This window comes from Sitodiplosis mosellana, unplaced genomic scaffold (assembly GCF_009176505.1).
Source record: "Sitodiplosis mosellana isolate CC-2019 unplaced genomic scaffold, AAFC_SMos_1.0 Smas_scaffold_3, whole genome shotgun sequence".
NCBI lineage: Eukaryota > Metazoa > Arthropoda > Insecta > Diptera > Cecidomyiidae > Sitodiplosis > Sitodiplosis mosellana.
In genome coordinates, this window is record NW_022595246.1 from 1,792,177 (window position 1) to 1,815,636 (window position 23,460).

Consider the following 23,460-nt stretch of genomic DNA (forward strand, 5'->3'; position numbering starts at 1 on the left):
TCAAAAGAGTATTCAAAATGTGTACCTATTTTATTTTGAGTTTTTGATTTCTTTTCGCACTCAATTCAATCGGCTTCGATCGAAAAATGCGCTTGTATACAACGAATTTATTTGAACGTTTTGGCATTGAACGGATCAAATGGGTGAGTATGCATGTGATTGAACGCATTGTGTTAAACACGATTCAAGAACATACGAATGATTCATCATAAATCAAATTGCAACTGCAATATAGCATTGTCAGCAAAACTACGAGTTGAATTTTTGTTTTGGACTTGACTATTTTCTAATTTGATATTTCTGGCACAAGTGACTCTAATGAGTTAGAACGGATACGCATTTTGCATCAGTTTATTAAATCTATCGATCGATTTCATGATATTGGGTTGATTTGCTGTGATCGTACATTGAGAGAAATCCATTATTCGACATTTGAGGAAAATAAGCAAAACTATCATCGATACACAGTAGAACCGGTTGAAATTCAGTACATCAAACGTAAGACAAAATGAGTAATTGATATTTTTCATGAACAAATCACATTCCACCGAGCTGGATATTGCTTGAGAAAGATCTGTGAACCTAATCGTTTGCGTTATATTTCAGATGGACACCAAAATGGATATCGATTCTGAGGGAAATGTCTCTGGTCTGTTTGATTTCCCAAACGAAGTATTACTGCCGCTGATGAGCCATCTGAATGACACAACTCTTTGGAATATGACACGTGTTTGCAAGCGTTTTAAAGCCATCGCCAAAGAAGCATTCGCCAAAAAATACAACGGAGCTACTGGCAAAGACTACTATGCATTAGAGGTTTATCCAGCAAACATGACCGAACAACACAAGCAGTACCGTCCATTCTTCACGATATTCGGTGAAAATATGATTGCTGTTAAGATCAAGTTTATCGATAAATCTCCTGTTGCGAACAGCCATTGGATCATGGGCCTCATTCAACGTTACTGCACGACTTTGGTCAAGATTATGATTACTGGTACTGATGAATATGATATTGATTTGAGCACAACAATCGTACGAATGAAAACAAGACTTACGCATCTTCACTTGGTAGATTTGTCGATCTACAATTATTCATGGATTGAACATAACTATCCAAACCTAATCGAACTTTATGCAGACAACTTCAAAGCAAATCAAATTGAGAGATTTATTGATAACAACAGACAATTGCAAAAACTTTGTTTGACCGGCCTTTTCTACGCTACGAAAGCTCTCCATTCATTCAGTGGGAAATTGGATCAATTGATGAAATTGCAAATTCAATGTTACGCAGATCTAGAATATTCTGATACGACGACTCCCATTGAATTGTGCAGCTTAGAAGCACTTTTTGTTTTTTTCCGCGATGAACCCCACACACCTTTGCTTCGATCCATTGCAGAAGGATGCAAAAATATCGTAGTATTGAAAATTGATAATGCACACTTTGATATTTATTGGAACGATGAGATGATCGATGCCATGTGCGGCTTTGGCCAATTGAAATCGCTCTCTTTGTGTGCAACAACTCTGACAGCCAAGCATATCAAACAGATGATCCAACAGCTATCGAACTTATCGTCGTTATCGCTAGATCGGGCTAGAATTGATGATTACGATCTGCTTGTGGTCATTTCAATTTGTTCGCAGCTAACAGAACTGGAAATTATTGTCGATTATCGTGCATCCATCAATAAAAAGTGGCCCCTTGACTTTAACCTCCTCGTTCAAATCGCTGAAATTACTGCGCGTAATCGAGTTATGGTGAAATTGCGACCTTGCTGTAATTGTGAGGAGACTGTTTTCACTCAAGGAGAGGTGCGTCGTGGAAATTCAATCGTTTACTGGAGTGGCTACGACCCGATGGACAATCAAACAAAGCTTACACTATTGGACTTGCGTGACGAATGCCTGGAGGAAATCATTAGCTATCTCGACATGGATGCACAGGCTGCACTGTACAATACATGCACACAAACACAAAAAGCCGTGAAAGTTCATCTATCAAATTCACCTATTATATTCCATGTGTCTTCGTCCAATTACGTCGATGAGCATGATTTTCAGTCTTTGGCTCCATCCATTCGTCAAATGATTGTGATGCATAAGCTCAGCTTTGAACATTGGAAACTCATCAATCGATACTGCACAAATTTGATTGAACTCAACATGGCAGTTGTTCAGAAGCACGACATCTATCGAATCAGTTTTTCATGGCCCAAACTCGAAAAATTGATGTTCATCGAATGCACACCAAGAGCTCTGCGTTCTTTTGAGTGCCCCATGCTGACATATCTGAAAGTACACCAATTAAAAGACGAAATGCGCGACACCGCTTTCGCACACACCGTGAATTTTCATGATTTGTTCCGACAGCTGTCTGTGTTTAAGGTAATTAGATCGATTATTATTTTCACATCGTTATAAATATTTGCTAGTCCAGTTATGTGATCATTAATCGCTGTTAATTTTTCATCCTACAGTTTGGTTGTTACAACGATAGCGTTGAAACATTTCTCAGGGAATTGAGTGATAGCGTATGTCATCAGTTGCAGGAACTATCAGTGGAAAATATGGTTATCAATACAGATCGAGAATTCGTCAATAACATCACCAATCAACAACTTATGAAGCTTGTCAGCATCGCTTCCCGTTGCCACAACGTGACCACTCTATGTCTCATCATTCCTGGTATCGAAAATGCTTATGGGTACTTATTTGAACACTGCACAAAAATTGTCAATTTGGTTGTCCATTCTACTAGCTATAATAATCGTATGATAAATATGCTTCGCAGTGTCAAAGCAAACTGCATTGACATCAAGTCAATTCAGATAGCAATCAGCGATAATAAATGTGACGTTTTTCATCGATCATCCCTACAATACATCCTTCAAATGTTCCCGGATGTATCGATTACATTGGCCATTTCCATTTATCCTCAATATTACGGCGAAGACAAGGTTTATAACAGATTCGTTTTTCCAGTCACCGCTGAATTTGTCAAAAATAGCGTCAGTATGAACTGGTTAAAAACATAAGCCATACCTTGAAGTCTAAGGATCGGTTTATCATTTTGAGGGAAAAAAAACTTCCTAACCGAATCGTCGTTACTGCTATCGCAGCATATCTCTTTTGAATTCCATACAATTATTTGATACAACTTTGTTAAACGTATTTCTCTTTCTTCGTAACAAAAAAGAATAGGATTTATTTTTAAGATTCAACAAAACATATTGAAAACATGAAGAAAAATAATTCAATATCAATCAAATGGAAAGACTCAACAATTCGTAACCCATAAAAAATACAATTCGACGACATCAATCTCGATCAAATCATTCATTATTTTTAAAACTTGAGAAAAAAAAACATCGACAGTAAGCGAAGACTTTTGGTCAAAATAGTTTTCATATTTATTGAATATCAATCTCATATTTTTCTAAAGTGAACGTGAAAAAAAAAACTTAGTTCGAACTTTTTCATCCAAACAATGCGCAATAATCTGCCAATATTAAGTGGTAAACTATTCAACTTTTTCGCAATAGTTCATGATTCATTTATCCAAAGTTTTCAAGACTCAGCTGTAACTTGGTCAAACCAATGAGATCCATTGAATGAAACACAAAGTCAAAGTTGCAAAAATGTATCAGAAAAGAATCCTAAACAAAAAAAAATTGTAAAAAAACACACATACAACATTTCCGTTTATCAAAACATTTTATGTAACTCTTCAAATGAATACAATAAAAATTCTAGTGAATAAAATGCCAATAAGCTGATCCACTTGAGTTTTCACATTATTTCTTCTCATCTGTTTTCTCTGCACTTTTTTCTTCAGTTTTTTCTTCAGTTTCTTCTATAGCTGCTTCTTCTTTCTCCTCATCGCTGGTTTTTCCAACGGTCAATCGAGCAGGTCCAGTTGGTTGAATTTGAATGTGTCGTACAATAGCTCCTTCGGTGGTTTCGGATTTCGGACATTTGATCGTCAACAATCCATCGGATGATAGATTTGAAATGACTTGCTCTGGCTTGAATCCTTTCGGCAAAACATATCGTCGAATGATGTGTCTGGAAACGGATCCGACTTCATCTTTCTTTTCCTCATGTTTGGCATCAATGATGATCGAATTGTCGACGGCTTTTACGGTGATTTCCTCCGGTTTGAAGTGTTCAGCGTCAAGTTTTACTTCAAAACCATCCTTGCCGATGTGCAGCTGATGGGCCAGTTGCGACTTCAAATGTCCGAGTGGAGTCCGAAGCGATCGCCAAAGTGAACGTTCCGCTGGTGTTGTCCACAAATCCCTTAGATATAATTCCAAACCAAGGAGATCGTGGTGGTACGGTAGAAAATCGTCGAAAATGTATGGAATAAGCGACATTGTTCACACTTTAATTTCAACTATCACTTGTGATTGCTCGTAAATAGCTTTGAAAGCTTTGATTTATGTTAACTTTGTTGCGATTTGCATTCAACTGACGCACAGTGCGATGCGGTGTCGTATTTATACGCCGCTTGCTATCGTCAATTGAATAGCATTTTGGCATTCTAGAAATTTTGTGAATTTTTCGTCAACAACCCGGACGCAATGCAATATTTTTGAACTTTGTTTACATTCCGTATCACTTTCATTGTTTTGGTTGTCGTGTTGATAAAAATTCACGCTTGTTTGGCTCAGGCCGTTATCGTTTCATTTCAAGTAGGGAGCAACGGTAAAGTGGAATAAGGATGCATGTGTTTATTGAATAACTCTCAAACAGCTGACGCAAAACCGCAAACATAAAGACATTTTGAACCAATGTACGAAAATTTGGCAAAACATATGCACCAAAAAAATTGTTGACCGAAGACTGTGGAACATTCGAAAATGAAAAATATTTTTCTTCTTATCCGAATTCCAATCGTATTACAAAGTCTAATTTTAGACTTATTGATCTTGAAAACTTTGTAAATATTTATTTGTAAATGGCTTTTTTTCGACTTCAATGATTCAATCAACGTGTATCTTCTAGAATCGCGATGCATCAAATGTCTGAATGATACAGAAATAAAGCGACATTTCGGAGTGACTCATCGCGTACGCCACATCATCAGTATTTTGAATCGGTTCTGCCGATGAATCCGCGTAAATAATATTCTAAAATGTAGCGATGCGTATAAATAAGCCATGTAGTAACGCACGACTCGTCAGTTTTATACGAATCGTTAACGAAACGCCATTATTTCCTCTCAAATTTCAAAGTGTAAAGTGAAATTAAAGTAAACTTTGAAAAAATGTCTCTATTGCCACATATTTTTGACGACGTTCATCCATCTTGTAATCGTCCAGGCTGCCATCGTTCACCATTATCGCTTGACTGGTGGTTCAAACCAACCGATTTTCCAGCTTTGCGATCGGCATTAGGCAGTCCTGCCGCTATTTTGAACCAACATTTTCCCGATTTTAGCAAATTGGAACATGGAGCTAAAATGGACAAGGACGGCTTTCAAGTGTGTGTTGATGTTCAACATTTTCTACCCAAAGAAATTGAAGTGAAAACTGAGAATAACACCGTTATTGTTCATGCAAAGCACGAGGAAAAAGAAGATGATCATGGTTACATTTCACGCGAATTCACCCGACGCTATACGCTGCCACAAGAATTCAAGATTGAAGATGTAACGTCAACTCTTTCATCGGATGGCATTTTAACGATCACAGCACCATCACCAACACCGGCCGTTGAAGGCAAAGTTCACCATATTCCAATCCAACAAACGGGACCAGCTCACTTGAATGTCGCCAGCAACGAAGAAGTGAAAGACGAAGAAAAATAATTATAATTTGTTTATGTGAAGAAAGAAAGTGCATTTAATGGTTCCAAAAAGGAAGAAAGATCTGGATTTTTCTGAATTTCGATGATCTAAGTCTATAGTTATTTATTGAGTTTTCTATTTGATAAAATGTGATAAAAACTAAGAGCAAATTTTGAAATTCATTAAAAAAAAATAATAAAAACATGGCCTTTTGGTTTTATTTTTTGAAGTTAAAACAATTTTACGCTACTTTCATTCTAAGAAATAGAAAATAAAGTTGTTTTGTTCAATATTCTACAAAACAAGTCGTAAAAAGAAAAATGTGTCAATCTTTTTGAGTGGGAATCCATGCGCTATGGAAAGAAATCTAAAGATCACAATTATTTTTAGACTATTTTTCAATATTCAATGTCACAATTCCACTGGCAGCCAAACTTGGCCAATAAAATGTACACAAACATGCTATAAATAAAGCTGCAACGGATTTTTATAATCGCAGACCAGACGGCTCCAAGACTACCGTTAAAAATATCAACACTTGTTCATGCTTTCGTCATTTATAGTAAAAGTGTATAATATACTGTTGTATGCTGTTGACTGAAATGGAGTTATAATACAAAACAAAGTAAACAAAATTTTCACGAAAAAGACGGATTATTTTTGTCGCTGCTCATCCGAAACTGACTACCCAATAAAGAGAGCGAAGTTTTGGTTTTTGAGCCATATTTAAATCTTATTTCCAGGAAAATACACCATTAGGTGCTTGTATATGCAGTCACTGAAAGCGCCTTTTTTCACATGTTGAGCCAAAGATTGGTTTAGTTGCTACGCTTATCATTTGCGAACAACTGAGCGAAGTGTTTGAATTTTCATAGGAATTATTTAGGTATATTTTCCTTGAAATTCATTGTCGCCAGATGTATACGTTTGCATCCAAATATATTGCAAATATTCTAATGCCGTATCCGTTTATATGCACAGGTATAAGTGGTACTGATTTTTGTTCGATGTTTGTCGATGTTTTATCTCGAAAAAAAATGGTACAAAACACCAAGCAACTGATAATTTGGAGTCAGTCGATTGTTGGTTGGTCAAGTCATGATTTATATGCGCTGTGATATTGTTAAAGTTGCAACTTTGCATTTTATTTTCAGTTTAGCATCAAGTCAAAGATTTATATCAATTTAAAGTAAGTACTCTGCAAAAGTATCTCAAGATGGAGCGAATTAATTTCAAATTTAGTTAGAAAATCAGTAATAAATGTCTTACATACCTATGATAATAATGATAACAATTTTTAGTCAAACTAAAATGAATATTGCAAACAATTTTTTAGGCTTTAACACCAATTTCAATTTTATTCAACAGAAATCATGGATAGAATGATGAAAATCATTGAAATGAATGTCGATTGTCTTGAAAAAGTATTGGAATGTTTGAACTTTATTGATCTTCTAAACGCAGCTGATTCCAACAAACAATTAAACCACGCCGCCACACTCATATTTAATCGCAAGTATGGTAAAAAGAAGTTTATATTTGGTGAGACTCGTTTATCGCCAAAGCCATTGCTTCAAAGTGGCAAGTACTTCATCGACATCAATGATTTAAGGACTGGTTTAAAGTGTTTACGCTGTTTTGGTGCTCAAATTTCTGAAATGGTCTTGTACAGATTCCAAGAGGATGTATCTGAATTTGATCTTCACATTATTGCTTATATAAATGAATACTGCGCCGAGGCCATAACCCGTATTGGTGTGAGAAATTGTTCAGAAGATGGTTTAAAATATTTCACGACGCCATTTACCAAAGTTGAAGACGTTTATTTGCAAAGTTGTTCGGCTGAAAAAGAATGGATCAAAAGAGTATTCCCTAAGGTGCGAGAGCTCAAGCTCTGTCCCAGCATGTGCTCCACACTATTATACAATGGATGTACAGCCAGTCATTTCCCTCGCCTGGAACATTTGGAGATAAGTTCGAGCACAACAAGAGAAAACATTGCATGCAGAAAAAATGTGATGGCCACACTACGCTTGAATCCACAGCTGAAGACTTTGCGTGTAAGACAATTGTGCACGCCAATCGATTTGACATTTTTTCAGGAATCAAGTGGATTCTTGCAAAATCTTGAGAATCTCGAACTCACGTTTAGTTTTCATTTCTTCCATAATTTCAACGGTGCAATGGTGCATCTGAAGAGCGTAAAACATTTGGAAATTTATGGTTTTGATATTCCTGAAGTGCATCCTATCATTCCATTCTCATTCGACAAACTGGAATCGTTATCACTTTCGTCATACGGGCCATTGGATGAACGCTTTTATGAATTTATCGAAAAACATCCATCGATTAAGGAATTGAAAATCACAAATCGGTTTCCCAACGAAGAAGCTTTACATCGATGGAGAGGCATCGCAAAAGTTCTGCCTTTGCTGCAGTCGGAGATGGACTTTTCTTGGATCAAATTTTCCGTTGAAGAAGCACTTGATTTTATGCAGATGTTCAAGTCATTGAAATCGTTCCGTTTCGGACTCAACCAACACTCTGACTATCAACATTTACAGATGCGACTGAATGTTGGCTGGCTGGTGTCGATCAATGAATATAACATAGTTCAGTTGGAACGACGTATTTTAAAAATTTAGGGAAAATAACTTGCTTTTGTTTGCAATAGGGTTTCTGGAAGGAAGTGTGAATAGCTTTGAAATATCTTAATTATGCATACACCGTATATGCTTGAAAAATAAGTATGATCATTGAAATATACGTGAAAATATTAGTTTGTGAATACACAGTCTGTCACTCTCCAAATGAGCAAACAAAAAAATGCTATGGGTTGATATTTTAAGCAAGATTTTGGGAATTATAACAGATTGATCTACCTTCTATCACTCGTTCGATTTTCCGAACATCTTGTATCAACACTCTGTAAAAAATGAGTTAAACACCTGCATTTACATTTCGAATCATTGTTTTTTTTTTACTTTAATCGCATCGGCAAAAAAGGTCGGATTTTCCATAAAACTATAATTTAGGTGTGACTTTCTTGGAATTCATACTTATGCGTCTAGCAATTTTGCAAGTGATCTAATGGTGTCTCTTTTTATGTATGGGTGAAAAAGGCTCGTTATTTATCCAATTTTTGCAGATGATTTTTTGTGCCATAGTGTATGACGAAAAAGGTACAAGAGACCAAACATCTGGAGAACGATACTCATTTGATTGTTGTTGGCAGTTCGAGATTCTCGAATCGAGAAGTAATTTGCATCACCTGTGTTTCAATTAATAACTTGCATTCGATCGAATAATAGCACTTTGTTTCTAGTTTAACCTAAGTTATAAGACGGTCTAAGTGAATATCAATTGGTTGTTCACACAAAAGTAGCATTGAAGTCTACGGATATATAAATTTAAAGTAAGTTTGAATCAAAAATTGCGAGATGTTTGGATTTCATTTTTAGTTTAGCAAAAAAGTGTTTGAGTAAAGAACCGTCTTTTATCATCTCTATTCTTACCGTAATTTGTTGTGATTTTTTCCGAAACAATATTTTTAATGATTGTATTGATTGCAATATTTTAACGAAAGTAGAAAATTATAGAACATTAATTCGAAGTTTAATTTGCATAACAGGAATCATGAATGGAACCACGAAAATAACGGATCTAAATATTGACTGTCTTGAAGCGGTTTTAAAGCATTTGGAATTCACTGATCTTCTGAATGTGGCTTGTTCCAATGCTCACCTACGACATGGAGTCAACATTGTCTTTGTACAAAAATACGGTCGAAAGGCCGTTCAGTTTGTCGATATACGTTTGTCTCAAGATAGACTGTTTGCAATCAAAGAGAATGTCATTGAAATCAACGATTTAAGAACTGCTTTACAATTTCTACGCGGTTTTGGATGCTCAATATCTGAAATCGAATTCGTCGGCAAAGAAAAGTATTTTCGTTTTTATCAATGCATTATTCATCACATTAACGAGTTTTGTGCTGGAATTCTAACCGAAATTGAAATAAAAGTATTGCATGAGTTGAACCAATTTAAGAATCCGTTTGGCAGAGTTGAAAAGATTGTCATCAAGGGTTGTTGTCCAAAGGATGGTGAATGCCTCCTTAGACTATTCCCAAACATGTGTGAACTAAAAATACATTCTTATGGGCGGTCCTTGTTGCTTCAAGATGGGTTCACTGCACGCCATTACCCACATTTGCAACATTTGGATTTGACTCTTTGTTTGTTGCAAGGAAATAAACCACTCAGACAGTATATTACCGATACATTACTGCTGAATCCACAGTTGACATTTTTACGGATGAAGATATACGGAACTTTTCTAGCCGTCGATGTAAATTCTCTTCAAAGTGTTAATGAAAGTTTGCAACAACTCGAAAATCTTGAATTAATTGTAAATCAGAATTTTTTCAGTAATTTTAACGGCAAAACGATTCGCTTGAAAAACTTGAAGCATTTGTATATTGAGTGGCTTGTTCAGGTTGAACTGCCAAACTTTTATTTGAGCTCATTTTCATTTGATCGACTAGAGACGCTGTATTTGTATTGTTGGTGTACAGAGCTCGATAGTCGATTTGCTGAATTTATTGAAAAGTATCCATCAATGAAAACGATTACAATCAAAACAAGAATTTGCACTTCAGATGCATTGGTGATCTTTTCGACGAACTATCAACGCTTTCAGAAAATTTTAAATCGAGAAAAATGGCTGTCATCGATCGACCAAAACGGCATTGTTAAATTAGAACGGAGAAACTAACGTGTATTGGATAACATTGAATTTTTAATTTTAAAAAAAAATGGTTTTGGTTCACTTCAGAGTTTGATTAATTTTAACACACACTTTGTTATATCTTCTCTGCAATATTTAACCCAATAGCTCAAATGTAATTAAGGATTTCTTGATTTCTGATAAATTAAAAACTTTAATAAAAAACAAACAAAGCATGATTTTTTAAATATCTTTTTTTTCAAGTTGAAGCAAATGTTTGAGGTATGGTTTTATCAAGACCATCTTATTGAAATATTCGTTTTCGGATATCTAAGCAGCGCAGATACCGCATGCTCGAATTTAAGTCCAACCTATCGATGCCGCAAGTTGCTATATAACGTGTATTGCTGCACTCTACCGCGGTCGGTAGGCTCATTATCAGCAACGGGCAACAGCACACATATTGCGAGTACGAAGAGTAACGACTCGATTTAGACATCCAACTTATTTCATATTTTAAAACAAAAAATTCATTTAATCGCTGCTGAATACTTGTAACTTCTTCTGTAGATGATGGAAAATAATTAAGGTGAGAATTACATTTCTCGGGGAATGCGTGCCTACTTTACGGTTAGCCGTGTGTTGCTCGTACAATGCGCACACAAAAATGGACAGACTTAAATACTTAAATTGAAATGTTATGCGTGTATATACAGAAGCTTAAAATTTGTTTAATTTTCCACGAAATGCAGATCATCACGGTTAATCCTCAACTGCATAAGCCCACACTTTGGCGGGCATCATTTAAACGCCTGTATAATGTGAACCGTGAGTCGGATCACATTGCTTCAAGGGGAATTTTTATTTGTCAACGTTTTTTCTTCATTTTTGTCTTTGGCGCTATTTGTCTATGTGGTACGATTGGTGAGTTATAAACAAAAATGACAAAATAAATTATTAGGTTTCCAAATTAGACAAATTTTTGACACTTTTAAACAATGGATTTCATTGTTCTCTGATTTATTTCTATCGCATTTTCTGACTAAACCATGAGAAATCTAGGATTATGAATATTTTTTTCGTTATCTATGGCCGAAATTCAACCAAGTACCAGTACTGGGAGTCCTGGGAAAAATTCATGCAGTTGAGGGTTAATATTCTTGGTTCAAACAGTTATCCATTATGAAACGACCACGATTTGTGTTTTATGGTGAGCACTTTTTGAAATAAGATTATTGTTTAAACGAAAATAGGTCGGAGGTCTAAGTTAAGAACAGAGGATTCCAAGAACCTTAGTATGCTAATGGCTAAGAATTTTGCTGGCATAATTACACTCTTTAACGTTAAAATGGGATACTTTTGAGCATATTTCATCAGTTTGGTTCCAACACCGGTTAACTGCAAAAGTCACACAAATACCACACCACTTTTGTAAAATAATATTGAACCAAAGCAATATTTAGTTCATTTTGACTTTGGCTAAGTTTTTGTATTCTTCAGAAGTTGCATTTTTGGCTCTGAAACATTGAAAGTGTTTGATTTTAACAATTAAGATGAGCGGTTTTTGTGAAGAAATTCTGACAACAGAAAAAGCCACAACAGATATTAAATTGACACCTAGACGAAATCGTCCATTGTCATATTGGCTGCGGTACGAGCTCAATTCAGATTGTCTTCTGGGGGTGTTCCAGTATTTGAGCTACAACGATTTAATGACGGTGTGTCAGTTAGATGATGAAAATGATCAATTTTTTACATCTTTGATAAATAGTGACATCATCAGCAAAGTGTTAGTACCTATTGAGATTACCGATGACATATTTCAAGAGGGATGCCCAGCAGAAACGAGTTTAAAAACATTTGGCAAATCAATCAAACGATTACAAATATTCATGACATCTGCAAATTTCAACGACATCGTAAAAATGTTCATCGGATACTGTTCTCCAGATCGTATCAATGAACTTCAAATGAAAATGGGTAACATAAGAAGTAAATCATACAACAAGGACATACCAGGTGATACAGATTGGGAACAGATGCATCTAGCCATCCCATATTTCCGTGGCATCAAACATTTACACATTGATGGTATATTTCACACTCGTACTATTAGTGATTTCTGCGTATTTTTGATAAACAAAACCGAAAATCTGGAAATGTTGAGATTGGTTAATTTTAGGTGGCATAATCATATCGATGAAATCACAGTCGAAAGAACCAAATTGAAAGAACTACATATGAATGATGTATCTGGAGCGGAAAATGAGCTTCTTTTTAGCCTCATAAAAAAATCACCTCTGTTGGAAGTATTTACATTTAAAAGTTTTTCAAACTTTATTCCGATATATGGCGATACATTGGCTAAATGCTGTCCAAAACTACGATACTTCAACGATGTAACCAACGGTCATCAGAATGATGTGAACTATTACAATTTTCTGCAACATTTCCCTCATTTGAAAGACGTAACCATTTCATTGAAACCATGGGGAGCTAGTGAGATTCAAAATATACCAGAAATATTGATCAACATGAGCTCGGTCAATAAATTGACCGTATTTATGAATAAAAAATGTCGAGCAGTTTTTACGGGCATTGAGCAAGATGGGTATTTAAAGGGATCGACGAAGTTTACCGATGCAGAATTCAAGATTAATAAAATATCGAGCTTTGGAAAATGGACAATGCTTTTACAAAGTTGTCGGTCATCGTTAGAAGGAGTTCGTAGAATTAACTTGTCGGGTGCAACAGTATACAATATTCCTGAAATAATTCAACACACACCGCGCATTCAAGAAGTCAGTATTTATACATCAAGTTTATATCAACCACCAGTTGAAATACGTAAAATCAGACGAATCGTTAGAACAATTGTAGAAAAACGATGCTACGGAAGCCAGTACGATAGAGTTCACTTTGTTGTGAACCCACATCAACTAAAAGACTTTAAGGTGCTTAAGAATATCGATCAAATTATTTCATTTACAGTAGAGGAAAAGTCAAATGTAGAACATTGTTACGATAATTTTATTTGATTTTGACGAAACTTAAAAATAAAAAAATAAAAGCAAAAATGGATTTTCATTTCAAAATAAATATTCGCTTTAGAAAAATCATATGATAAAATTGAAACAGAAATACCATCCAGTAGCATCGTTTATCTTGGTTTCGAAATGGAAATTCTATCAAATGACATCGTCTTCTTAGTCAAATTTCGATCGATTTCCATTGAAACACCCAGAGTAAATCCTGCCTGTACAAGCTGAACATGAAAGTCGTTGGTTTATGATATTCTGTGTCTGTGTTTACTCCGATTTTTCGCCGAAAAGATTTTAGAAAAAGGTAAAGAGTAATCAATTTGACACTGTACAGTATTTAGTTGTATGCAAAACAATCATGTAATCAAATATTTGTTTATTTGACATCAGTCAGTTGAAAGGCAACATTATTCACATCCCAACTGAATAGGAATTATGATAGGAATTCAAATTATAATTATAATGAATTAAACAATAACAGGTGATCGATTGGGAAAATTAAATGGTAGAAAAATGAGAAGAATGCCAAGCGAAAAATGTTGACAACAAGAAAAAAATTTGTTCATTCTCGAAATGAATCGAATGAGCTTTATCAATATCGCGATGAACAGAAACTTTGAACTAACTATGTCGCATACGATCTTCCGATCATTGTGGTAAATATAAGAAGAAATGAAGTCATCTAGTATCAAATGTGCCAGTATTTTGTTTCCTAGAACAAGATGTAAATTGAAACAAAAATTGTATTCTTGTGATAGAGAGTTTTTCGCGATTGTCCAATATGTATTTTTTCAATAAGCATAAATTGAATAACGCACTTTTGGGTGTTTCACAAACACATAATGTTTCACTCGATCAAAATTTCAAATCACTGCATCTACGTCGGTTTTCCATGAAGTATTCGAATGTATTGATGATGAAAGTTTGACTTTAGACGTTCATTTGCTTCTGCAATCAACCGATGGCATTCTTAGGGGCTTTTTACTCTTTTTCATATATGTGATTTGTACGGATAAACGCGCATAGATTGTGTGCCACAGTGAAGTGTGTCGAATTTTGCACATAGTCACGAATATTACGCATAGAAGCGAATACGCGTGCACATAATGATGCCACGATGCGATTTAAGACGCATCAACACAATGTCAACATTCTGTTGTATCGTTAAGTTTCGTTCAAACAATATTTGACATCAACAATTTCTGTCTTTAATATTTATCAAATCTCTTGCTAATGAGATTGTTCTTAATTGATGAAAATTGAATTTAAATATAACACAAAATTAATTATAATAGCAAAGAATAAGAATGAAAACGAAAATCAAAATGTTATATTATACAAATATTGAAGTAAAATCGCCGATAGTTTTGGTAGATAAAAAAATCGTTGAAAACATAAGTGCGACGATTCATTATACTTGGAAATAGCATCTGGATTATAAATAATAAAAAATCCATATGTACAAATGATTGAAGTTAACAAAAATGATCAGCAAAAAATGTGAGCCGAAATAAGTACAAATCAAACACTTGCAGTCAAGTATTTCTTGAAATTTTACATGAAAAAAGTCGTTGCACTTTGAATTCAAAATAGTCGATATTGTGGCGTGTGACCAATCAGAGAAGGAAACATTTTAGTAGGATTCATGCGAAATTATTCGCAGTATGAATGGTCTATGTGCAGTATTCGGACATCGAATGTGTGCACTTCTAACGAATAGGCACCGCATAATACGCATAGTACGAAGAAATCGCCACATACTATGAGTTGAAGCGCATATTCTTCGCATAAAACGATTTTTTTTCGAGTTAAATGCCCCTAGTGGCATTCGTATTAAAATAATTAGAGTATTTGGAAGAGACTGACTTTGACTTACCAGATGTTTGATTCACATAAAATCCGAAAGTTTGATGTCAAAATTACAAAAAAAAATAAAATTGAAAAAAATTGAGTGTATTTTCCATTTCTTCAAGTCAAAACCTTACCCATCTAAAGTGTACCTTTCGATGTTTCAAACGCCTGAAAAGACCTGCAACAAAATGATTCCAAATCGATTCAACTGTCGCAAAAAGAATAAAAGACCAGAGATTTTTTTTTATTATTACTTTTGTAATTTTTACAAAGAATTTTATTTATTTTTGTTGTATTCGAGTGATATCGTATTTTCAATTGTTAATTGTTTTTCATTTTCAATTTAATTTCATATTTTTTGTTGTTGTTTTTTGTTTGAAGTCATTACATAATAATGTAGTTAATATTTTGTTTTTTTGTTTTTTATTTAAATTTATGCTGTGTGGATGTGTGGATGTCTACGCGTTCTTTATTTTATGTTGTTGTTGTTTTTTTCTCTCAATAATTTTCCTCTGAAATCAGTAGTTTTTTTTTCAAATGTTTTTCGTTTTATTTGTTTTGTCAATAAACTCTAGATTCATAGTTTAGTTATGTTTAACTTTTTACACATTAAATTTAATAGTTATTTCACTTGTTGTTTTATTTTCAAAACTTATCATTACTACAGTAATAACACTACATCGAAGAGAAACGAAGAGAAGTTGTGTGTTTTGTGTATTATTCCATTTTCAATTTGTTTTCTTTTCATTTTGTTGTCTGATAGATAAATCATCGTATGTAGCTTTATGTATTTATATATAGATATTTCCGATGCGAAACAGAAATATGGAAAATCTCGCCACAAATAATTTGTTTTGTTTATCGATGAATTAGAGAAAATGTTGCCATGAAAAAAAGTAATTCCATGAAAACGTGTTCGTAGTGTTTAAATTATAAAAAAAAATGGATGTAAATTTGTCGTATGTTTTTTTTTCTAGCGATTTTTTTTTTCATTCATATTTAATTCATTTTATTTGAATCATTTGTTATATTTTTCCTCATTAAAAGTAAGCTTAAAATTAGATGCATTTTTTGTTTGAAATATTTACAAAGAAACTTCTATATAACCATACGTCTATATTTTTTTTACAATAGCTTTTATTGTATTTGCTGTCCTCGTCTCATGTACTTTGTTTTGCAGAATTTTTTTCTTCTTCTTCTTTTGTTTAGTTTGTTTTTTTTTTTCAGTTGAGTCGCATTGTCATAATTGGAAAGTAAATTAGTTTTATAAACTGCGTGTTAAATTTGGTTGTTCCTCGCTATTCTTGTGAGTTGAGCGGACAAAAAGAACGGGGATAAAAGCAGTGAGTTGTTTTCATTTTGTGTGTTTTTTTCTCTTCTGGATATTATTGAATATCAATTTACTTTTTCGCTATATTGTACTAACATGTTAATTCTGTCAGATGCTTGCATTTAAAATGTTTGTTTGTTTTCAACTTCCTTTCATTCGCATATACCTCAATTTGTTAAATGTGAAGTTTGAACACAGCGCAGATAATAATAAGAATATATAATGCATTGTTGCGGGGGGGTATTTTGTGTGTGTGTGTGAGAGGTTTTTTTTTCTTTTCAATTCGAAAAAAATAGTTCATGTGTAAATTTGATTTTGTTAGCAATTGGTTCGTATACATTTTGATGTATATATGAATGTATGTTATGAAAATGTTGTGGGTTGGATGTCGAAACGATCTCTTGATCTTTCTTCCATCATATTTTTCTTTTGCTTTGTTTCTCACGCAAGACAATTGTCACTTTTTCGATATCGTCAACACCGACACATTACGGCAACAAATATGATGCACTCGCCACATCTAACACTTATTTTTTTTTCTTCCTCTTCGATTCTCTTTCTATCTTTTGATCGATACGCAGACACAGACACACACTTTGCTTTGTGTACACGGAGTGAGATCAAAACTTAATATAATTAAATATACAAATAGGTTTGATGAGATAATTATAAATGTATTAACAAAATCATTACACACTGTGTCTGCGTGTGTATTGTGGACGAGTGTGAGGGGCGAGGTGCGGCGCATCAATCCATTCCGTTTTCTTTTTCTCGCTTCCTTTTTCTATCTGTCTCTCCCTTCCTCTCTCTCTCTCTCTCTCTCTCTCTTTACATGAGACTCTCCGAAATTTGAGGTAAGAATGAAAATTACAAAATTGACAAAATATCAAAAAAGGATATAGGTACAAAAGATCCCTTAGTTAGTATAAATCTTATGATACCGTTTCTCGTCTTATGTACAAAATCAACAAATTTTTGTTCATTTCTTGTTTCTCCTCTGCTTGATGTGTAGCGATAAAATTGTTTCGTTTTTTTTTGTTTGACAATTCAAGGAAAGTGCAATTTCCTTTGTCACAGCAGTCACAAGTTCGGGTTTAAATCATTTTTCGTTTTTTTCGGTTTTTCTTTGTCTACAATTCAGTTTTTGATTTGACACAGTTCGGTGATGATTTGGGATCGTTTCACTTTACTCAAACGGTCGCTATAACGATTAGCAGATGAGCAATATCAGCAACGCGGTGCAATAGATCTGGTGCGATACGTGCCAAATTCTCATTGGCAAATTCACATGATGGGAATATATGGACGACATAAGCGGCTTGTTCACTGCCCGGTGCTGGTATATTGACAATGCCAGCGGCTTGTTTCTGCTGCAAATATGTGATGAAACCCGTTTGCAAGTTGGTCGATTGTTGCAACACATCCAAATGATCGCGACCACATGGCAATGCCAACAACATACAATGCTCGTTGTCCGTCTGATAGAGAGGAGGAATGAAAAATGAGTTAGAATGGATATTTATTTTGTGGAACGGCTTTTTTTGAATCAAAACTATAGACATTTTTCTGGGGGTATTAATTTTTTTTTGTCGAAAGTCGTTCTTTCGAATCCACTTACCTGCATCTTTCGCGCAACGCCCTCAAGTTGTGTCTGTTCCAATCGCATACGTTGTGCAATTCTTAGTGGAGGTGTCGATCCATCGCTATTGCAAGGCAACGATCCACTGGCCACATCTGGATTACCGAACACAAAGTGCATTTGAACGGCTGCTTGGTCGGTCTTGAGTGCCAACAATCCCTGCCACATGACTGGATAGCGCTGCAACAGCATTAGCAACGAATCGGCTTGTGGTGGTACCTGACTAGCATGCGGCGGTGTTGTCACTTGCAGACTGCGTCCGGGACCTGGCGTTGCCATCGCTGGTACCAATCCACTTGGGCACGGTGTATTTGTATGACCTTTTAATTGATTCGAAATATGGTTAGTTCAGCGGAAAAGCGCAATGTAATTGTATCGAAATACAAACCTGGTATCGATGATTTTCGTTCCTTTTCCCGTTGTTCACGTTCGCGTTCCAGTGCTTTTGGCATCAAATGGGGCGGCAACTCACCAGGGGCCGCATAATTGATTGGCGGTGTTCCACTCATTTGTGGATTGCGATGTGCTGGTGGTGGTTCAGTTGCAGTTGGGATGGCCGGACGAGCATTATCATAGAATCGTGCTCCAACATCTGGATAGTGTGGATGTGGAATCACTGAAAATTCCATTTTTGATTAGATTTTTTCGTTTTTGCTATTTCGAATTATTTACTTCATCGTAGGCATGATATTTACCTGTAGCACGATCTTGTGGACTCTGCAAACTATGCGGCACAGCAACCCTTTGACCCGTGATTGGTCGTCGCAATTCTAATGGTGGGCTTGTTCCCAATGGCTCTTCCAATTCATTCAATTCCTTTTGTTCCGTTGCATTAGGTAGCATTGTCGATCTAATTACGAAAGAATGGAAACATTAAATGATCTTTTCAATGATTCTCCGTTCAGAGGAGTGTGTTTCTCCCTTTCATCCTATTATCTTACCTTGGTATATATGGAATGCGCGCTCCATGGCCCAATGCTTCTTGAGCTCGCATATATTGTTGATAGAGAATGAAGTGATTATTTTGAACGCCACGCATAGGTACATTTGGAAAAACAGGATCGCTCTGAATAGACAAGAGGATTCACATATAAATATACATTTTGCAATTTTTATCGAAACCAAATAAGCTTTACTTTAAATAATAACTCAGAAAAAGTTAACCAAAACAAAAAAAACGACAAATGAACGCAAAATTCGTCTGAAGAAAATTTAGAAAAAAAAATATGGTGTTTTCCGTCGGAAAAGAAATTTACCAAGTTAACTGGAGTAATGGGAGAAGCCTGCTGATGAGCAGGCGGTGGACTTTGGTTTCTGAGCAAACTAAATCCACCAATATCCGAATGCTGCGTCCGAATTTGAATTTTGGAAGATTTTTGTGTCATTAGATATAGATGCAATATTGAACGGAGGAAAGGATTTCGAATGCTACTTACCAAGTTGGCTTCGAATCCTGGAACGGGTAATCCTGGCTGTTGCAAATTGTGCGGTCGATTCTGTTGACCTTGTGGACTCAACGGTGGAACACTGGCACGTGAACTATTTGCACCTGTTTGATCAAAGAATAAAGGCATTTCAAATTCGGTCCAATCACTTGGCATTTTGTCTACGTGTAAATCAGTTAATGCCTTACCAGCGACAATCGGTTGTTGGCTGCTCAAGTGCGGTTGCTTTGGTGGTGGGCTTGCAACAGCACCGGTCATAATTTGTGAAGCTTGATGAAGTCGGATTTGATTCGATGTCGGCATCGATTGTGGTGGGAAGGTGGATTGCTTGGCAACAACAGATTGTTGCTGAATCGAAGCGGGTGATGTTTGGATTTGTGGGAGCGTTGGCGGTAGAATGTGTTGCTTGTACTTGGGCGATGGAGCCGTCTCATATTTGCTTGCACTGGATCGCACTTGCAACGGAACACTACTGACAAATGGCGCTGGTTGCGTCGATTGGATGCTAATTTGATGGCTTGAACTGGATTTCGTTTGTTGTGGCTGCTGTGAAATGTGTTGCAATGGCACAGGTTGTGCGGGTCCCATTTGAATCAATGGCGCCGGTTGCGGTAAGTGATGTGATGTTTGAATCACTTTACCACTACATTGCACGACTGATGTGTAATTCGATGATGTCGGTGGCATATGCATTTTGTTCGAATGAATGACGACCGGTTTTTGTGATAGCATCTGCGACGGATGAATATTGGCAACAGAATGCTTTGGAACGTGAATCGAATACTGTGGCTCGTGAATTGATGCTTGAGTGTAGGTCACCTTGGGCGGTATATTCGGCGAGTGTCGTGGCGAATGGGCTGACGGCATATTGGCCGGTGAACTTGTTGGAATGTTCACAATCAGCGTATTCTTGTGAGCAACAGACAAATGTGGTGGTGGCTGCTGCTGTTGCTGTTGCTGTTGTGCCACCGAAACTTGTATTTTCGGTTGATATTGTTGCTGTTGTGAAATCACAGAAGCCGGCGAATCTTTGCCATACTTATGCGATGGAATATTCGGCTGTACGACACTGCTTTGAATAATCGCCGTTGATTTTATCACCGGTTGTACATTCGAAACGTGTGATACGCTTGGCACACTTGTGCTCAAAATCACCGGAGTGCCAGCGCTTGATATTACTGGCGCCTGTGACATTTTGACATGCTGCGAACTCAACACATGAGCCTTCAACGAATGATGTTGATGCTGTGATGATGGTGGTGGTAGTGGCTGCTGCTGTGGCGTTTGGAGGACTGGTTGGATTTTAATTTGTGGCTGTGACGATGGTTGAGCCAAAGTCTTTTCAATTGACATCGACAGTGGTACGGTGTGAGTTGGTGGTTCGACTGGTTTCGATGTGATAACCACAGTTGATTTTTGTACATGCATCGGGGCAGTTGTTTGCACGGGCATTGGCATTGGCATCGGAATCGGTACGGTCAACGAAATTGGCACGGGCACTGGTTTGCTCACAATTGTCACAACTGGAGCGGTTGATACCTTTGATACAATTGCCGGCGTTGGTTCAACTGCAATTGGCCGTACTTCACGCGATGTCACCAAAACACTTGGTTTGTTCACAAATTCACCGCTGCGACTGCTCACCACTGGCACATACTGTCCTTCATTGCTTTGTTGAACAACAGTCATTTCGCCAGTTACTGGATCGATTAATGTCATTGGCTCTCCAGATGATGGTTGTTTCTTCTCTCCAGCAGCTGGTGGCAATTCCTTAGCAACTGAATGTACCTTTGGCGCTTCAACAACAACTGGTTCCGCTTTGGGTGGTTCAACAGTACGATTCGTTTCACCTGATTCCGATGCACTTTGTGTTGCTTCTGAATCATTGTCCCGTTTCTCTTCATGCACATCACTACGTTGTGTATCTTCGCTCTTATCATCAGCGGAACTCTCAGTTTCCGTCGATTTAATATCCTTTGCACCGCCACGTGTTGGACGAGGTGATTTACGCAATTCAGCTTTCTCATTGACTGGCAATTTAACGGTCGCTTGATTTGTCGTGTTACGGGTTGATCGTCGTGTTTGAATCGGTGTCGATGTTAATTGTGGTTGAACAATTGTAGCCGATGTGGTTGTGATTACCGTTTGTTCTTTCATGATATTCTTCACGACTTCTTCAATGGTATCATCGACTGTGCTTCTTGAACCATCACGTTCGATCAAACGACGACTCTTACGCAAATTGTTGAGTGCAACGAGATCTTCTTTTGTTTCGTCTACTGATTCATTGGATTTTTCAACTTCTGGTGACTGAACTGGCTTCGGTGGTTCGGGTTCAGGTGCGCTAACATCTGCTTTGCTTGGCTCGACTTGTGGCGGTGTAATCGGACTGGATGGTTGAGTGCTTGGTTTTGAGAATGACAACGCACGTGTTCTGGGTGCTTCATTGCTTTGCATGGCCATTGTTTCTTCGCCAGAATCCTCGTGGAACTCATAAATATCCGATTCTGAGGTGTTGCTGCATGGTTTCTCATTTCCAACCACAACGCTAGCGCCAGTTTTTGATCTGGGCGAAGCATTGCGATTGTTGCGTCCACGTCTCGTTTGAACCGTTGGTTTTGCTGTAACTCCACGACGTGTTTGCACACCAGGCGACTGCACTTCGGGTGTGGCCATAACGCTTGGCGGCGATTTTTGGCTTTCCACTTCAATTTGTTGTGTCTTCTTGTTGCGAGTTGCCTTTTCACGTTTCGGCTGACCTTTGGCATCGGTTTTGGCCGCCTCTTTGGATTCATTCTTTTCGACGATTTCTTCCGGAGCTTCGGTCTTTGGTGTCTCCGGCTTGACAATCACCTTCGATTCGGCATTTGTTTCGTCATCCGTCGTGCACAATGCGTCCACTTCTTTGATTACCGATTCGATATTCACTTCCTTTGCCGTCCAATATTCACTGTCTTCTTTCATTGTCGATGACGATTCGCTTATTTCTTCTTTCGTCTTGACTTCCTCCGGTTTCGAGAGAATGCTCTTGATCACCGAAGTTGTAGCCAACGGCACATCATCTTGCTTGCTATTCTCAGTGGATTCCTCCGTTGTTTGCACAACTGGAGTAAGATCGACTGGTTTCGATGGCTTATTCTCTCTGACATCGGGCTCCTGTTGGATTTTCGTTTCGAACACAATTTGCTTCGGTGTTTGTGGCATTTGTGTGCTGACCAATGTGGAAGGCGTGATCGTTGTTGTTGGTTCGCTTTCTGCATGTTTTGGCGATTCAACTTCATTTGATTTTGAATCTGAAGTCGGTACAACAACAGAAGAAGTGCGATTCGATGAAGTGACATTCGTAGCGGACGGTTTGTGTGGTTGAGTTGTTTGTATCGTTGTGGCCGGTGGTATAATTTGACGCTGTTGAATATTAACATGGGAAAGTGACGATTTGGCTGGACTCATGTGCAACGATTGCCGAATTTGTGGTGTGGTCACTCGATTCAAAATTGGATTTTGAATGCTGGTTGGCGGTGTTGGTGCCGATGCCGTTGCTGCTGTCGTTAGCATTGTTTGTGTCACAACCGAAGGTTGAGTATGATGGATAATCGTACCTAATAATAGAAATACAACCATTGTTT

The 23,460-nt window shown here is 36.8% G+C and overlaps 5 protein-coding genes across 9 annotated transcripts in view; 3 read left to right on the plus strand and 2 right to left on the minus strand.

Moving 5' to 3' along the window:
• The first annotated feature begins 170 nt into the window (after nt 1-170).
• Nucleotides 171-3,785, plus strand: LOC129565503 (uncharacterized). Of its 2 annotated transcripts, XM_055440463.1 has the most exons (4): nt 195-498; nt 607-2,394; nt 2,487-2,713; nt 2,801-3,785. In XM_055440463.1, exons 2-4 carry the CDS (start codon nt 607-609, stop codon nt 3,042-3,044), a joined length of 2,259 nt encoding a protein of 752 aa, XP_055296438.1. In that variant the 5' UTR covers nt 195-498; the 3' UTR covers nt 3,045-3,785. The 2 variants fall into 2 exon arrangements, with proteins under 2 accessions (XP_055296437.1, XP_055296438.1); XM_055440462.1 differs by having other exon boundaries at nt 171-498; nt 2,487-3,785.
• On the minus strand, nt 3,701-4,490 carry LOC129565505 (heat shock protein 27-like). Its single transcript, XM_055440465.1, has one exon. It carries the CDS (start codon nt 4,383-4,385, stop codon nt 3,804-3,806), a length of 582 nt encoding a protein of 193 aa, XP_055296440.1. The 5' UTR covers nt 4,386-4,490; the 3' UTR covers nt 3,701-3,803.
• A 693-nt stretch (nt 4,491-5,183) lies between these two features.
• Nucleotides 5,184-6,006, plus strand: LOC129565506 (heat shock protein 23-like). Its single transcript, XM_055440466.1, has one exon. It carries the CDS (start codon nt 5,279-5,281, stop codon nt 5,819-5,821), a length of 543 nt encoding a protein of 180 aa, XP_055296441.1. The 5' UTR covers nt 5,184-5,278; the 3' UTR covers nt 5,822-6,006.
• A 188-nt stretch (nt 6,007-6,194) lies between these two features.
• On the plus strand, nt 6,195-8,574 carry LOC129565504 (uncharacterized). Its single transcript, XM_055440464.1, has 2 exons — nt 6,195-6,989; nt 7,169-8,574. The coding sequence occupies exon 2, from the start codon at nt 7,174-7,176 to the stop codon at nt 8,443-8,445; it is 1,272 nt and encodes a 423-aa protein (XP_055296439.1). The 5' UTR covers nt 6,195-6,989; nt 7,169-7,173; the 3' UTR covers nt 8,446-8,574.
• Nucleotides 8,575-16,824: 8,250 nt separating this feature from the next.
• The window catches only part of LOC129565507 (protein split ends), a 40,920-nt gene continuing 34,284 nt past the window's right edge, over nt 16,825-23,460 (minus strand). For 2 of the 4 annotated variants that reach the window (XM_055440468.1, XM_055440467.1), the window contains 8 exons: nt 20,023-23,433; nt 19,826-19,938; nt 19,646-19,735; nt 19,331-19,455; nt 19,085-19,239; nt 18,778-19,005; nt 18,369-18,709; nt 16,825-18,228 (listed from right to left, as the gene is read on the minus strand). In XM_055440468.1, coding sequence (XP_055296443.1) covers nt 17,941-18,228; nt 18,369-18,709; nt 18,778-19,005; nt 19,085-19,239; nt 19,331-19,455; nt 19,646-19,735; nt 19,826-19,938; nt 20,023-23,433 — 4,751 coding nt within the window. In that variant the 3' untranslated portion in view covers nt 16,825-17,940. The remainder of the gene's footprint in view (nt 18,229-18,368; nt 18,710-18,777; nt 19,006-19,084; nt 19,240-19,330; nt 19,456-19,645; nt 19,736-19,825; nt 19,939-20,022; nt 23,434-23,460) is intronic. The other 2 variants (XM_055440471.1, XM_055440470.1) reach the window with 1 other exon arrangement.